Genomic DNA, 15,634 nt, shown 5'->3' with positions numbered 1-15,634 from the left:
ATACCTCTTTCTTTCTTCCTCCCTCCCTCCCTCCCTCCCTCCCTCCCTCCCTCCCTCCCCCCCTCCCTCTTTGTTTCTTTCTCTCTCTCTCTCTCTCTCTTTCTTTCTTTCCTTCTTTCTTTCCTTCTTACTTTTTCTTTCTTTCTTCCTCTCTTCCTTCCTCCTTTCTTCTTTCTTTCTTTCTTTTTCTTCCTTCCTTCCTCTCTCCCTCCTTCTTTCCTTCTTCCTTTCTTTCCTTCTTCCTTTTTCTTTCTTTCTTCCTCTTTCTTCCTCCTTTCTTCTTTCTTTCTTTCTTTTTCTTCCTTCCTTCCTCTCTCCCTCCCATCTTCCTCCCTCCCTCCCTCCCTCCCTCTTTCTTCTTTCTTTCTTTCTTTCTTTCTTTCTTTCTTTCTTTCTTTCTTTCTTTCTTTCTTCTTTCTTTTTTTCTTTCTTTCCCTGGATCCACTCAGTCCTCCAAGAAAAAGAGCTAGAGATACAGAGTGGTTTCTTATGTTTATTAGAAACATAACATAACATAAGGAAAGTATTGTTGTAAAATGGGGGACGTGAGCTTAGGTAGAGCCAAAATGGACAGTCTTGGCTGTGAATTCGGTAAGAATTCATTCTGTATCTCCAGCTCTTTTTCTTGGAGGACTGAGGGGGTCCAGGTGTGGGCCACAGGTACCAGACGATGCCCTCTTCAAGGGAAGGTTGCACAGGGACTCCGGCGACACCTCACTTTGTTCTCCTTCCTTCCACACAGTGTCAAGGACAACTATCTCTTCCTGAAGGAGATTAACAGCTTGGTGAGCAAAGCTGGATGCAAAATCAGGGTTTGCTCTCGGTATATGAACCGCAGCGACCGATGGATGCAGGTTAGCACCAGTAGCTGTGGCTAGATGCATTTCATGCAAGCGGGAGTGAATGCTCACTGCGTGTCTTTCAGTCTCCATCAAAATTCTCCATAGTTTGATAAATGTAGATTATATAGGCCATCAAGTCAGCAAGTGGTGCGGTGGCCTAGAGAGGTGGAGCTCTCATCTTGCGATCAGGAGGCTGTGAGTTCGATCCTAGGTTGAGGCAGATATTTCTCTATCTGAGCACAATGAGAATATATCTGCTGAACAAAACTCAGCACTGGCGACAGGCAAGGCATCCGGCCAGTAAACACTCAGCTCCATTCAGTTGCCCAGACTCCACCCCGCAAGGGATTATGGACTCGTTAAAGAGGATGATGATAGGCTGTCAAGTCAGCATCAACTCTTAGCAACCACATAGGTAGATTCTCTCCATGATGAGCTTCTCAATTGTTCATGGGACTTCCCAAATGCAGCCTTGTTTCTCAAACCTGGCAACTTTAAGAATGTGGACGTCAGCTCCCAGAATCCTCTAACCATGCTTTCAATCTCCCCACACCTCGCTTCTTCCCTTCAATCCCCATGCGTTTCAGCTATAAGGAATCTTGCAACCTCCGTAGCCCTGATTCTCCTTCTCTTGCAGGACGAGATTGAATTTGGCTACATTCAGGCGCCCCACAAGCAGTTCCCGGTGGTTTTAGACTCTCCGCGGGATGGAGGCCTCAAATATTTTGCCGTCAAAGAGATTTTGGTAAGAGCTACGGCAGTGCTTTCCTCTCTTAGCGACCTTGTTCTGGGAGCCGAGGCATTCCTCAGTGGCAAAGAAATCTAAAAATATTATTATTATTTATGCAGAAGACTGATAGCAAACTGGCAGGAAAATCCGATTTTTTTTTTTAAAAAAATAGCTTTTCGTTTTACGGTTTTGATGGAGCCCTGCCAGGAAAAGATCTTATTTATTTATTTTTTTATTTTATTTTATTTTATTTTATTTTATTTTATTTTATTTTATTTTATTTTATTTTATTATTTTATTTTATTTTATTTTATTATTTTATTATTTTATTATTTTATTTTATTTTATTTATTTTATTTTATTTTATTTTATTTTATTTTATTTTATTTTATTTTATTTTATTTTATTTTATTTTATTTTATTATTTTATTTTATTTTATTATTTTATTTTATTTTATTTTATTTTATTGGTTTGATTTATATGCCCCCCTTCTCCGGAGACTTAGGGTGGCTTACAATGCATTAAGCAATAGCCTTCATACTTTTGTATATACCTGCTTAGTAGGGCTTTCGGCCCCCCCTAAGCAGTGTTCTTTTTGTATACAAAGTCAGCTTATTGCCCCCACAATCCGGGTCTTCATTTTACCTACCTCAGAAGGATGGAAGGCTGAGTCAACCTTGAGCCTGGTGAGATTCGAACTCACAGTAATTGCAGGCAGCTGGCAGCTAAGTGCTACTTTAACAGCACTTTAGTCCGCTGCGCCACCAAGGCTCCTCTTGACAGACTTGAACAATGGACCCTAACAAAATGAAATGAAATTCAATGAATGAAATTCATTTCAAAAAATGAAATTCGATGTAGATAAAAGTAAGGCTTTATACTTAGGCAAGAAAAAACCAACTGCATAGGTACAGGCTAGGTGAAACTTGGCTTAATGACAGTAATTGCAAAAGGGATCTTGGAGTCCTAGTAGACCAGTGGTGGGTTGCCCCCGGTTCGGACCGGTTTGCAAGAACCAGTAGTAAAACCGGTGGGAGGCTCTGCCCACTGACCCGGATATCATCGTAGGCGATCTGCGCATGTGTAGAAGAGTGCACGTGGGCACGATGCGAACCGGTAGTAAAGGTAAGTAGAACCCACCCCTGTAGTAGACAACTATCCTGTTTCCCTGAAAATAAGACATCCCCTGATAATAAGCCCAATCAGGCTTTTGAGCGCGTGCACTAAAATAAGCCTCCCCCCGAAAATAAGCCCTCCCCAAAAATATTTATACGCAGAGTTGGAAATCAGGTAAGACGGCAAGAGGATCCCCGTCTTGCTCCACACGCCCCAAAATAATAAGACCTTCCTGAAAATAAGGCCAAGCGCTTATTTCGGGGGGGTGGTTCAAAAAAATATAAGACAGGGTCTTATTTTCGGGGAAACACGGTACTTAAATATGTGCCAGCAGTGTGCGGCGGCAGCCAAAAAAGCCAGTGCAATCCTAGGCTGCATTAACAGAGGGATAGATCGCGTGAAGTATTACTACCGCTTTAAAAAGCTTTAGTAAGATCACAGTTGGAATATGGTATCCAGTTCTGGTCACCACAATATAAAAAAGATGTTGAGACTTTGGAAAGAGTGCAGAGAAGAGCAACAAAGATGATTAGGGGACTGGAGGCTAAAACATATGAAGAAACGGTTGCAGGAACTGGGTATGTCTAGTCCAGTGATGGCTAACCTTTTTGCCGTTGCGTGCCAAAAGTGGGGGTCGCATAGAGGGTCGTGGTGCATGTGCCCACATCCATAATTCAATCTGCCCGCCCTCCCGTGCATGTGCACGTGACCCCCCCCACACACACACTTCCCCCTGCTTCTGGCACGCGATGGCACGGTGGGCCCGGTAGGCCCGTTTTTCCACCTCCCCAGGCTCCAGAGGCTTTCTAGGAGTCTGGGGAGGGCAAAAACAGCCTTCCCCATCCTTCCGGAGGCCGGAAACAGCCAGTTTCCCAACTTCCGGTGAGACCGGAAGGCCTGAAAATCAGTTGCCCGGTGTGCGCGTGCACGCTGGAGCTGAGTTAGGGCAACACCCGTGTGCCCACCAATATGGCTCCGCGTGCCACCTGTGGCACCCGTGCCATAGGTTCGCCATCACGGGTATAATCTAATGAAAAGAAGGACTAGGGGTGACATGATGGCAGTGTTCCAATATTTGAGGGGCTGCCACAAAGAAGAGGGGCTCAACCTATTCTCCAAAGGATCAAAAGGCAAGGCAAGAAGCAATGGGTGGAAACTAACGAAGGAGAGAAGCAACCTAGAACCAAGGAGAAATTTCCTGACAGTGAGAACAGTTAATCAGTGAATCAGCATGGCTTCAGAAGTTGTGAATGCTCCAACACTGGAAATTTTTAAGAAGAGATTGGATTGCCACTTGTCTGGAATGGTGTAGGGCAGTCATGGCGAACCTTTTCGGCACTCACGCAGAAATTTTGCGCACAGGCACGCTCGTCAGGCCAATGCTCCGGAAAAGCCGAACTTCCGGGTTCTAGCGTGCATTGCGCACCCAACAATCAGCTGGCCGGCGCATATGCGCCAGCCAGTTTTCGGCACTGCCGCATGCGTGAAAGAATTGCGCTCTGGAAAAGCTGAACTTCCAGGTTCTAGCGTGCATGTGCGGCCAATGGTCAGCTGGCCGGTTTCCAGCACTGCCATGCACGCAAAGGGATCGCGATCCAGTAAAGCCGAACATCCAGGTTCTGGCGCATAAGCGCACCCAACAATCAGCCGGATGGCGCACATGCGCACGCCAGTTTTCACCACTGCCGCACGCACGGACAGCTGATCGTCATGCACGCATGTGCGCCAGAAACCCGGAAGACAAACAGGCAAGGACCCGCGTGCCAGGCGACATGGCTTCGCATGCCACTTTGGGCAAGCGTGCCATAGGTTCCCCATCACGGATATAGGGTCTCCTGCTTGAACAGGGGGTTGGACTAGAGCAGGGGTCTGCAACCTTAAACAATTCAAAGAGCCATTTGGACCCGTTTCCCACAGAAAAGAAAACACCGGGAGCCACAAAACCCTCCCCGTGCCTGACTATTTCTTGAGTGGCCAAAAAACTAGCCTATGTAATTAAATTAAACGTTCTGTTTTCTTCTGAAGCTTTTCTTTTCTTGGATTTATCCATGGTTGGCCTACAGGGGGTTGAAAAGCTCAATATATTGCATGCTGGCGGGTGTCACACATTGGCGGTTGTTACGCATATTTTGAGTGACAGGGAGCCGCAGCAGAGGGGGTGAAAGAGCCACATGCGGCTCCAGAGCCACAGGTTGCTGACTCTTGACTAGAGGACCTGTGAGGTCCCTTCCAATTCTATTATTCTACTTTATGTGCTAAAAGGATTGGCGGCCTAGTAAATAAAGCTTCTAGCCTCTTAAACCCACAAGAGCTCGCTTGCGTTAAGACTTTTCCCGGCAGGCACAATGCAGGAGGAATCCAGCCTTAATGAACCTCTGAGTGCAGGGGGTTGTTTTCAAGATCCCATGTCAATTTGTGGCGTCCAGAAGCGGAATGCACGAACTGGACACTCATATTTTTGGGATGGCATATGCTACGGACGCCCTGCCAAGAATGGGAATGCTCAGACTTCCTCCTCCAAGGACTCGGTCAAGGACTCCGGCTCCCCCCCAAGCGCAAACATGCAGACCCCTAAACTCCGTACGGTCCTCAGTATGACAGTATGACGTGTCAGCACGTCAAGATGCATTTATCCTAGTGCTGACACCTGCAATGCTTCGGCAGGCACCCCTGAAATTTTTTGGGGGGAGCTGCGCGTTTAATCGAATCTCTTGCCGCGAGGCACCAGAACTTGGCTTTTTTCCGAAGCGTAGCTGGTAACCGGAGCCGAGAGCGAGGCAACGCTAGCGTTACACAAAAACACTCCTTATCCGTACATGTTCCTCAGTGTAGGAAATCCATCATATCTCCTGCTCCTCCGATGGGGACATGCACCCCTGAATTGGTCACAGGAGGGAGAAAAATCAGGCCTTTCCAAAAATCCGAGTTAATTGACGGCGCTCAAGCTTGGAGAAAAATTCTACCTGCCTCCTGCCAGAGCGCTTAAATATTAAATAAACCCATCTTTTGTTTAATCTTTCCTCTCCTCACCCCCCCCACCCCCCGCCTTTGTGCCTTCTCATTTTCTGACGAGGCTACTTAGCAAACTCTCTCTCTCACCACTGGCTGGATAATAAGTGCCTGTCCGTAGCCTCTTGAGATGCACTTAATGGAAAAACGAGACCAGGAAGAATTCATTTCTCAGTGGACAGAGAAGAGCAGGGTAGCGATCAGGGTAGAGTTTTGGGATTTCGCGCAGTTTTCTAGAGACATCTGGCCTTACTTAGCTGATTTTTTGCGCACCGCAAATTGTTGTCGTGGAAGAAAGTAGTAAAAGAAATTGTTGAGAGGCGACTGTGGTCAAATATGGCGCTCCTTTGGCCAAGGGCCTTGCAGCAGGGGTGAAATGCTCCCGGTTCGGACCGGATCACCCGATCCGGTAGCAATGGAGGCAGGTGGTTCGGAGAACCGGTAGCAAAAATCCCTGCTTACAAGCTCTTCGGCCAAAAAAAAGCTTTTAAAAGTAAAAAAAAAAAAGCCTCTGATGATCGCATGGCTCAGCTGGGATCATCAAAGGCTTTTAAAAGAAAAAAAAAGCCTCTGACGATCAGGCAACTCAGCTGGGATCGTCAGTCTTTTGAAAGCATTTTTTTACAAAATTGTATGCATTTTTTAAAAAAATGGTTTTAAAAGTAAAAAAAAATTGGCCACGCCCACCCAGTCACATTACCCCCTCACCACCAAGCCACGCCCACAGAAACAGTAGTAACAGATTTTAGATTTCACCACTGCCTTGCAGTTATTTCCTTCCACTTTTTAAACCACCGTCCTGGGCCATCCTGGGTGAGTCAGCTCGGCAGCCAATTTGGGGATATTTGCCCCGCAAGTAAAAGATGCATTAAAACCATGTAGACACATTTAAGGCTTCTGTGTAAGTGCCCGGAGGGATTGCCAAAGACCGGTTGTTAATCCCCGGGGGAATTTGCAAGAAAGCTGAAAAAAGGAACAGGGCAGCCAAGTTGAAAGAAGGCGGATTTTCTTTCCACACCTCTTGAGAATTAATGGCCTTTTTTAACTTTCGCAAAAGCAAGCAGAAACTGAAGCGGTAACTCAAACCCCGCTCCGGCTTTGCCTCCCCGGCTTTCAGAGCCTGGCTGCGGGACGGGGAAAAGGCAAGGGAATTGGGGAAATTTGCAAGAACGAAGGGTGGTGGAACGGGTGTGCAAGATTTTCCAAATATGTAGCAGCTCCTGGTGCCCGCAGGGGCGGATTAAGGCTCACTGGTGCCCTAAGCACTGACAAATCTTGGCGCCCCAAGATTCAATTTTTATCAATTTGTTTTTTATACAGATCTTCCTTGTTTGCTTGTTTTATTCTTTCTCAACTTTGTGGTGCCCCCTTTGGGCCTGGTGCCGTAAGCACATGCTTAGTCTGCTTAATGTCATGATGGCGAACCTATGGCACGTGTGCCACAGGTGGCACACGGAGCCATATCTGTGGGCACGCAAGCGTTGCCCTAGCTCAGCTCCAGCTTGCATGCGTGTGCCAGCCAGCTGATTTTCCAACCTTCCGGTCCCACCGGGAGTTGGGAAACGAGCCGTTTCCGGCCTCCGGAGGGCCTTGGGGGGGGGTAGGGAAGGCAGTTTTCACCCTCCCCAGGCTCCAAGGAAGCCTCTGGAGCCTGGTTAGGGTGAAAAATGGGCCCACCAGGCCATTGCGTGCGAAAAGCGAGGGTCGCGCAGGGGGGTCGCGCACGTATATGTGGGGAGCGAAGTGCATTGAATTTTGGGTATGGGTACATGCACGCATGACCCCGGCTTTTGGCACGCGACGGCAAAAAGGTTAGCCATCACTGGCTTAATGGTTAATACGCCACTGGGTGCCCGCCTTCCTCTCTCAAAGAGCTCCGGCCACATACACACACACGGGCATGCACACGTGTGCCCCTCCCATGCCAACCAGAGACCTTTGCTCAATCTTGGGAGATTTCTTCCTGCCTCGGCTCAGAGATAAAGACGTCGTCGGTGACTCACTGTCAATCTCCGGAGCCCGTGGTTGACATAGTAATTCTGACAAGCATACCTGGCAGGACGAACTGCCCTTCCCTCGGGTCTCTTCCAGCAGTCCCATCCCGGTGGATGGAATTACAGCCGTGTCGCCTGGATGCAAGCCACCTAATTCGCGGCAAAGCCACCCTGGCAGGCTCCCCATGGACCCCGAGTGGGTCTCCGTTTCAAAGCCTTTTCTGTCTTTCTCTCTCTCTTTCTCCCTCCCTCCCTCCCTCCCTGCCCTGAGATTTCTTTGCAAGAAGGAAAAGCCGTCTAGTAGCTTCATCAGGACTGGGGGCTTGACTGCGGACAGATGTAGAGCCCGGATTCCGTAGGTGTAATTGGCGGAGAAGTTGGACGGGCTTTCCTTGCCAGGGAAGTCGGATTTCCTTGGCTTGGCTTGGCTTGAGTCATGTGTTAAAAGTTTCAGAAAAGGGTCTCTTGAAAGGCATGAATGTGCCGAAGGATATTTTTGTACATTTTACTCTGGGGGAAGCTGTGGGGCTCCCTCTTTGCACAGGAGGAGACCATAGCTCTAAAGGAGCTTCTCCAGTGATGCATACCCTCCCTCCCTTCCTTTTTCCTTCCTCCCTTCCCTTTTTCCTTCCTTCCTTCCTCCCTTCCATCCACCCAACCCTTCTTCTCTCATCTCTCTTCCTCCCTTTCTCTCTTCCTTCTCCTTCCTCTCTTCCTTCCTTCCTCCCACCATCCCTCCTTCACTTCCTTCTTCCTTCCTTCCTCCCTTCTTTCCTTCTCCTCCCTCCATCCCTCCCTCCATTCCTTCTTCCTTCCTTCTTTCCTTCTCCTCCCTCCCTCCCTCCCTCACTTCCTTCTCCTTCCTTCCTTCTTTTCTTCTCCTTCCTCCCTCCCTCCCTCCCTTTCCCCATACCTCCCTCAATTCCTTCTTTCTTCTTTCCTTTTCCTTCCTTCCTTCCTTCCTTCCTTCCTCATCCCTTCCTTCTCCTTTCCTTTCCTTCCTCCCTCCCTCCCTTCCTTTCCCCATCCCTCCCTCCATTTCTTCTTCCTTCTTTCCTTTTCCTTCCTTCCTTCCTTCCTCATCCCTTCCTCCCTTCCTTCTCCTTCTTTCCTTTCCTTCCTCCCTCCCTTTCCCCATCCCTACCTCCATTCCTTCTTCCTTCTTTCCTTTTCTTTCCTACCTCCCTCCCTTTCCCCATCCCTCCCTCCATTCCTTCTTTCCTTTTCCTTCTTTCCTTTTCCTTCCTTCCTTCCTTCCTTCCTTCCTTCCTTCCTTTTCCTTCTTTCCTTTTGTTTCCTTCCTTCCTCCCTCTCTCCCTCCCTCCCTCTCGAAAGGTATTGCAGTACTTGCCAAAGGCCTTGTGTGACCTGAACCTTTCCCAGGAATCCATTGTGTGCCTAGCAATACAATGCTACCGTGTCAGGCTTGTCCCGGCTTGGGCATTTAGGAAAGAAAGACTCTCGACTCCCATTTGTAATAGAAGGTATCCTTTTACTAAAACGAAGTGATTACAATATAACCAAACATGGATCTGAATATTTCCGCTCAAAACCTGCCTTTTTTCCTATTTCTTAGGCCCTCCCCCCTTGACCATTCGTTAGGTGTCCAATAATTCAGTTAGTCCTTGACTTACAACAATTCATTTAGTGACCACTTGAAGTTACAACAGCACTGAATAAAGTGACTTATGAACGTCTTCCATACTTATGACCGTTGCAGCATCTTTATAGTCAGATGATCAAAATTCAACTTGGCAACTGGCTCACATTTATGACAGCTGCAGTGTCCCGCTTTTGCAACCTTCTGACAAGCAAAGTCGACGGGGGAGCCAGATTCACTTAACAACCGTGTCACTAACACAACAAATGCAACGATTCTCTTAACCACGGTGGCATGAAAAAAATGGGGCAAAACTCGCTTAACAAATGTTCCACTTAGCGACATAAACCTGGAGCTCAATTGTGGTCGTAATTCGAGATCCCGTATTTGAATTTGGTGTTTTGGTAACGGCTTTAAGCTTTGGCGCCTCTTTGGTGGAGTTTCCCGTTCCGTTCTCACGCTTATGTCCTCGGATGCTCTCGTTTGTTCTGGATTGGCATCTCCGGTTCCTGCGTCCCTCCCCTTCCCACTACATTCCCTTCCTCCCTCCCTCCCTCCCTCCCGCATTTTATGGCTGGATGCCAGCAGAAGCGTTTACGATGGCAGACCCACCTGACCCAGAGCTCGGTTCCTTGTCCCCTTCAGGTAGGCCTCTGCCGTGAAACGTCCCCTCTCTCTTTCCCTCTCCAGGGCCCGGATTTCGGCTACGTGACACGGGAACCTCTCTTTGAAATCGTCAACAGCTTAGACTCCTTCGGGAACCTGGAGGTCAGCCCCCCGGTCTCAGTCCACGGGAAGGAGTATCCTCTGGGCAGGATTCTGATTGGAAGCAGCTTCCCCACGTAAGCGGGAAAAGTTTGAGGAAGCTGAGAAATGCAGCTTATTTATTTTGAAGTATATTATTTCAGCACGTTTCCTTCCTTCTCTCATTTCCTTCCTTCTTTCCTTCCTTCCTCCCTCCCTCCCTCCCTTCCGTCTACCCAACCATTCTTCTCTCATCTTTCCTTCCTTCCTTCCTTCCTTCCTTCCTTCCTTCCTTCCTTCCTTCCTTTTCTTCCTTCCTTCCTTCCTTCCTTCCTTCCTTCTGTCCCTACCCAACTATTATTCTCTCATCTCTTCCTTTCTACCTTCCTTCTTCCCTCCCTCCCTCCTTTTTCCTTCCTTCCATCCACCCAACTATTCTATCATCTCTCCCTTCTCCCTCCTTTTTCCTTCCTCCCTCCATCTCTTCCTTCTGTCTACCCAACCATTCTTCCCTCATCTCTCCCTTCCTTCCTTCCGTCCACCCAACCATTCTTCCCTCATCCTTCCTTCCTTCCTTCCTTCCTTCCTTCCTTCCTTCCTTCCTTCCTTCCTTCCTTCCTTCCGTCTCTACCCAACTATTATTCTCTCATCTCTTCCTTTCTACCTTCCTTCTTCCCTCCCTCCCTTTTTCCTTCCTTCCATCCACCCAACTATTCTTCTATCATCTCTCCTTTCTCCCTTTTTCCTTCCTCCCTCCCTCTCTTCCTTCTGTCTACCCAACCATTCTTCCCTCATCTCTCCCTTTCTCCCTTTTTCCTCCCTCCCTTCCGTCCACCCAACCATTCTTCCCTCATCTCTCCTTTTCTCCTTTTTTTCCTTCCTTCCTTCCCTCCTTCCTTCCTTCTTTCCTTCTGTCTACCCAACCATTCTTCCATTTCTCCCTTTCTCCCACCTTTTTCCTCCCTCCCTCTCTTCCTTCCGTCCACCCAACCATTCTTCCCTTCTCTCCCTTTCTCCCTTTCTCCTTCCTTCCTTCCTTCCCTCCTTCCTTCCATCCACTCAACCATTCTTCTCTCATCTCTTCCTTCTTTCCTTCCTCCCTCCCTTCCTCCCAACCATTCTTTTCTCTCCTTCCTTCCTTCCTTCCTTCCTTCCTTCCTTCCTTCCTCCCTCCCTCCCTCCCTCCCATTCTTCTCTCATCTCCCTTTCTCCCTTCCTTCTAGCTCTGGGGGACGCCGAATGACCAAGGTGGTGCGCGACTTCCTCCAGGCTCAGCGGGTCCAGTCCCCGGTGGAGCTGTATTCAGACTGGCTGACCGTCGGCCACGTGGACGAGTTTGTGACCTTCGTTCCCATCCCTGGCAAAAAGGCGAGGATGGCACAATTTTCCTTTAAAACTTTTGTCTTCCTGCATTCTCCCAGTTGAGGCAGCTTTATGGCACCGTTCACTGCTGGGCTTCCAAAGAGTGCCTCCACCCCTAGAGATGAGGAGTAGTAGTAGTGATGATAATGATGATAATGATGATGATGATGATCATCATCATCATCATAAATCTTAAGAAGGTACTTTGTTGATCCCTAGGACGCTGGCAGCAACCCGTATCAACCATTAGCGCCAGTCAATGGTATTTGTGATATATTTTTGAATGTTCAGTTGACCGAGGTTCATGTTTAATGAATAAAAGAGTAATAATAATAATAATAGTAATAGAAGAAGAAGAAGAAGAAGAAGAAGAAGAAGAAGAAGAAGAAGAAGAAGAAGAAGAAGAAGAAGAAGAAGAAGAAGAAGGCGGTACTTAGTTGATACCTAGGACGCTGGCAGCAACCCGTATCAACTATTAGTGCCAGTCAATGGTATTTGTTACGCATTTTTAAATGTCCAGTTGACTGAGTTTCATGTTTAATGAATAAAGTAAATAATAATAATAATAATAATAATAATAATAATAATAATAATAATAATAATAATAGATACCTAGGACGCTGGTAGCAACCCGTATCAACCATTAGCACCAGTCAACCGTATTTATGACACATTTTTAAATGTTCAGTTGATTGAGTTTCGTGTTTCATGAATAAAAGAGATAACAATATAATATTGAACTTGTATGCCACCTGATGCCCAAGGTGTGGGAAGCAGAGAGGGTCTCATTCCATCTTGCCCTCTGCCCGAATCTGACCTGGCGCTTCCTTCTTTCCCCCAGCAATTCCGGATGCTCATGGCCAGCCCCTCCGCCTGCTACAAGCTTTTCAGGGAGAAGCAGAAAGAAGGCCACGGAGAAGCCACCATGTTTAAAGGTGAGCATCCTCCAAGTGGGTCGGTAGCAGCGTAATTTCTGTGCCGGAGGAAGGATTGCCAAAGCCATCAGCGTGCTTCTGCACAACCATGCCATCTGCTGCAAAGAGTTACAGAAGTTGAAAACCAGGTATCCGGATAGGAAAAGATGCGGTGGCATTTTGGCGCCCAGTTTTATCCCGGGGCTTTTCTAAAGCAGATGTGCCGGACGGGCAACTTTTTCTCCTGCGAGGGTACTTAGCGGATGGGCAGGGCTTGCAATCCTAGCGGAGGCGGGTGGCACCGTCGGAGAATTAGCGAGAGACCCGCTTGACGCCAGGCAGAGCAGGTGGGACGGGATCCCAGACGGGTGACATTTTATTGCGCGACAGCTGGGCCTTCCGAGTGGGCCGTTTCTCTTCATTTAAAAAGGAGCCGAAGGGGACGTAAATCACCGCGCTTCCCAATTCCCAAATGGAGGGGTGTCGTCTCCAACATAGAGATCGGCTGCCAGGACGGTCGGTCCCTCGGCACTGCCTGGATGCGGCCTCTGCTTCGCCGGCTCTGCCTTCCTGGCCGAGGTGGTGGTGGTGGAGGGGGGAAGGTGGACTTTGAAGGAGGCTGAAAGGTGGAGGGTTTTTCTCACGCACCCCATAGGAGATGGAAGAGAACACAACCCTTCACGTCTAATCTCTCTCATTCTGTCTCTGTCTCTCTCTCTCTGTGTCTCTCTCTGTCTTTCTGTGTCTCTCTGCTCTCTCTCTCTCTGTGTCTGTCTCTGTCTCCCTCTCTCTCTCTCTCTCTCTGCTCTTTCTGCTCTCTCTCTCTGTCTCTGTCTGTCTCTCTCTCTGTGTCTATCTCTCTGCTCTGTCTCTCTTTCTCTGTGTCTGTCTTTCTCTCTGCTCTGTCTCTCTGTCTGCGTCTCTCTCTCTCTCTCTCTCTCTGTCTCTCTGCTCTCTTTCTCTCTGTCTCTCTCTCTGCTCTCTCCGTCTCTCTCCCTCTCCCTCTGTCTCTCTGACTCTGTCTCTCTTTCTCCCTCTGTCTTTCTCACTGCTCTCTGTCTCTCTGTCTGTGTCTCTCTGTCTCTGTCTCTCTCTCTGCTCTCTCTGTCTCTGTCTCTCTCTCTGCTCTCTCTGTCTCTGCTCTCTCTCCATCTTTCTCCCTGTCTCTTGTCTCTCTCTCTCTTTCTCTCTCTCTTTCTATCTTTCTCTGTCTGTCTGTCTCTCTCTGTCTCTGCTCTCTCTCTGTCTCTGCCTCTGTCTCCCTCTCTCCAGGATACTCCGGCACAGACACAAAACGCGTCACCATCAACAAGGTCCTTTCTAATGACATTATGGTACAGGAGAACCAATACGTACAGGTGAGGCTTTGCAGGGGTGTGTGCGTGTGTGTGTGTGGGAAACCTTCCTTTCCATTTGCCTCTCTAAATCCCTTTATGATTTGCTTCTGGTCGCCTTCTAACTTTGGTAGAAGGCTCAAAAAGAGATTTGACAAAACCACGATCAGAACAAAATAAGAGAATATAACAAGAGCTGGAAGAGACCTTGGAGGTCTTCTAGTCCAACCTTTCTTAGGCAGGAAACCCTACACCACTTCAGACAAATGGTTATCCAATCTCTTCTTAAAAACTTCTGGTGTTGGAGCATTCACAACTTCTGGTGGCAAGTTGTTCCACTGATTAATTGTTCTGTCAGGAAATTTCTCCTTAGTTCTAGGGTGATTCTCTCCTTGCTTAGTTTCCACCCATTGCTTCTTGTCCTGCCCTCAGGTGCTTTGGAGAATAGCTTGGCTCCCTCTTCTTTGTGGCAGCCCTTCAAACATTGGAACATTGTTATCATGTCGGCCCTTAACCCTTCAATGATTTTCAATATATCTCAGAAATTTGGGGAGCACAGAATATATTTTGAGGTCTAAAAATCTGGAGGACAGTGGGAATTCAAGTGTCTGGGCCCTAAGAGTGGCTGCACCTAACTTACAAGGTATTTTTCTGGAAAGGACTGGAATGTTCCAGATACAATCTTCTAGAGCAGTGATGGCTAACCTTATTGCCATCGCGTGCCGGGAGCAGATGTTTGGCAACCGACCGGCTCTTATTTATGACGGCCGCAGCATCCCGGGGAGTTCACGCGATCCCGTTTTGTGACCTTCTGACCAGCCAAGTTGATGGGGAGGCCGGATTCGTGCTGCTCACTCATCAACGGCAGTGATTCACTTAACAATGGTGGCAAGAAGTCATAAAATGGGGCAGAACTCCCTTTAACAAATGTCTCGCTTAGTAAATGTTGGGATTCAGTTGTGGTTGTGAGGGGAAACGACCTGTAGTTTCTCGTGGATTTTTTTGGGGGGGATTGCGTTTCTGTTTTACGACGTGTCCTTCAAGCTGTGGCTCCTTGTGACTGAAGGTGCCCCTGAGGACACTCATCTTCCAGAGGAAGGGGGTGGCTGTTTGTGTTGTGACCCCGACTCCCGAGCCCGTCCTAACAGAGGAAGAGGACTCAGAAGGTGATGGGGAGGAACTGACAAGGCCTCCCTCCCCAGGACCCTCCTTTCTGGCAATGCCTCAGGTTCCATCCGAAGGCCAGGGGGATGTGCCAGGAGGAAGGCATATCGGAGCACCAATTGATAGGGAGTGAGGATGATGAATCCTGGCTTGATCCCAGGCAGCGTCAGAGGGAGAAGTGTGCGCAACAACGGAAGAGGCGTGGGAGGGCCAGAGATTGAGCTGAGTCACGGAGCCACGCCCCACCAGGAATAAAAGTGGGTGGGATTGCTCTTCAGGCTTTGTGACGGACAAAGTTAAACCCTGAAAGTCACATCGTGATCTCTGAAATTCGGCTTGGATATATTTTGGACTGAACATTGACTAAACTCTTGTCTCGTGGATCATTTGTTACTCCTGGAACGAACTGAAGATAAGTCCCCTTCTGCTTTATGGGAGTGAAAACGGTCTTGGCAGGCATTCGGCAGTTTGCTGCCAAAACCTTGGTCTGCCAAGAATTCTAATCTGTTTACCTAATAAAATATTGGCAGGCGTGCTTGGTATTACGTTTGCCTGTGTGAGGAAGGGGGACAGAACAGTTTGGGAGGCATCCTAATGCTGGGTCCGGCCTCTGCTTCCCCCCCCCTTCCCCAGAGGTGCATCGACTGGAACCGCGACATCCTCAAGAAGGAACTGGGCGTGAGAGAGAAGGACATTATCGACCTGCCTGCCCTCTTCAAGATAGACAAAGGAGGAAAAGCCATCGCCTACTTTCCCAACATGGTGAGCGCGGGTTAAGCCCAAATTAAGATTGTCAACCAGATGGATGCATATAGTACCGTATT

General features: G+C 48.2%; 1 protein-coding gene across 1 annotated transcript in view; it reads left to right on the top strand.

Moving 5' to 3' along the window:
* The window catches only part of LOC139326118 (protein-arginine deiminase type-2-like), a 37,213-nt gene that overhangs the window by 20,203 nt on the left and 1,376 nt on the right, over positions 1-15,634 (top strand). The window contains exons 9-15 of the mRNA XM_070956244.1: positions 743-854; positions 1,480-1,587; positions 9,983-10,134; positions 11,260-11,404; positions 12,240-12,333; positions 13,585-13,670; positions 15,444-15,572. Coding sequence (XP_070812345.1) covers positions 743-854; positions 1,480-1,587; positions 9,983-10,134; positions 11,260-11,404; positions 12,240-12,333; positions 13,585-13,670; positions 15,444-15,572 — 826 coding nt within the window. The remainder of the gene's footprint in view (positions 1-742; positions 855-1,479; positions 1,588-9,982; positions 10,135-11,259; positions 11,405-12,239; positions 12,334-13,584; positions 13,671-15,443; positions 15,573-15,634) is intronic.

Source organism: Pituophis catenifer, unplaced genomic scaffold, assembly GCF_029215685.1.
Source record: "Pituophis catenifer annectens isolate HBS135680 unplaced genomic scaffold, rPitCat1.0.hap2 SCAF_18, whole genome shotgun sequence".
NCBI classification, from domain to species: domain Eukaryota; kingdom Metazoa; phylum Chordata; class Lepidosauria; order Squamata; family Colubridae; genus Pituophis; species Pituophis catenifer.
Note: the sequence above shows the minus strand (reverse complement) of the source record. Positions and strands in the feature narration are given on the sequence as shown.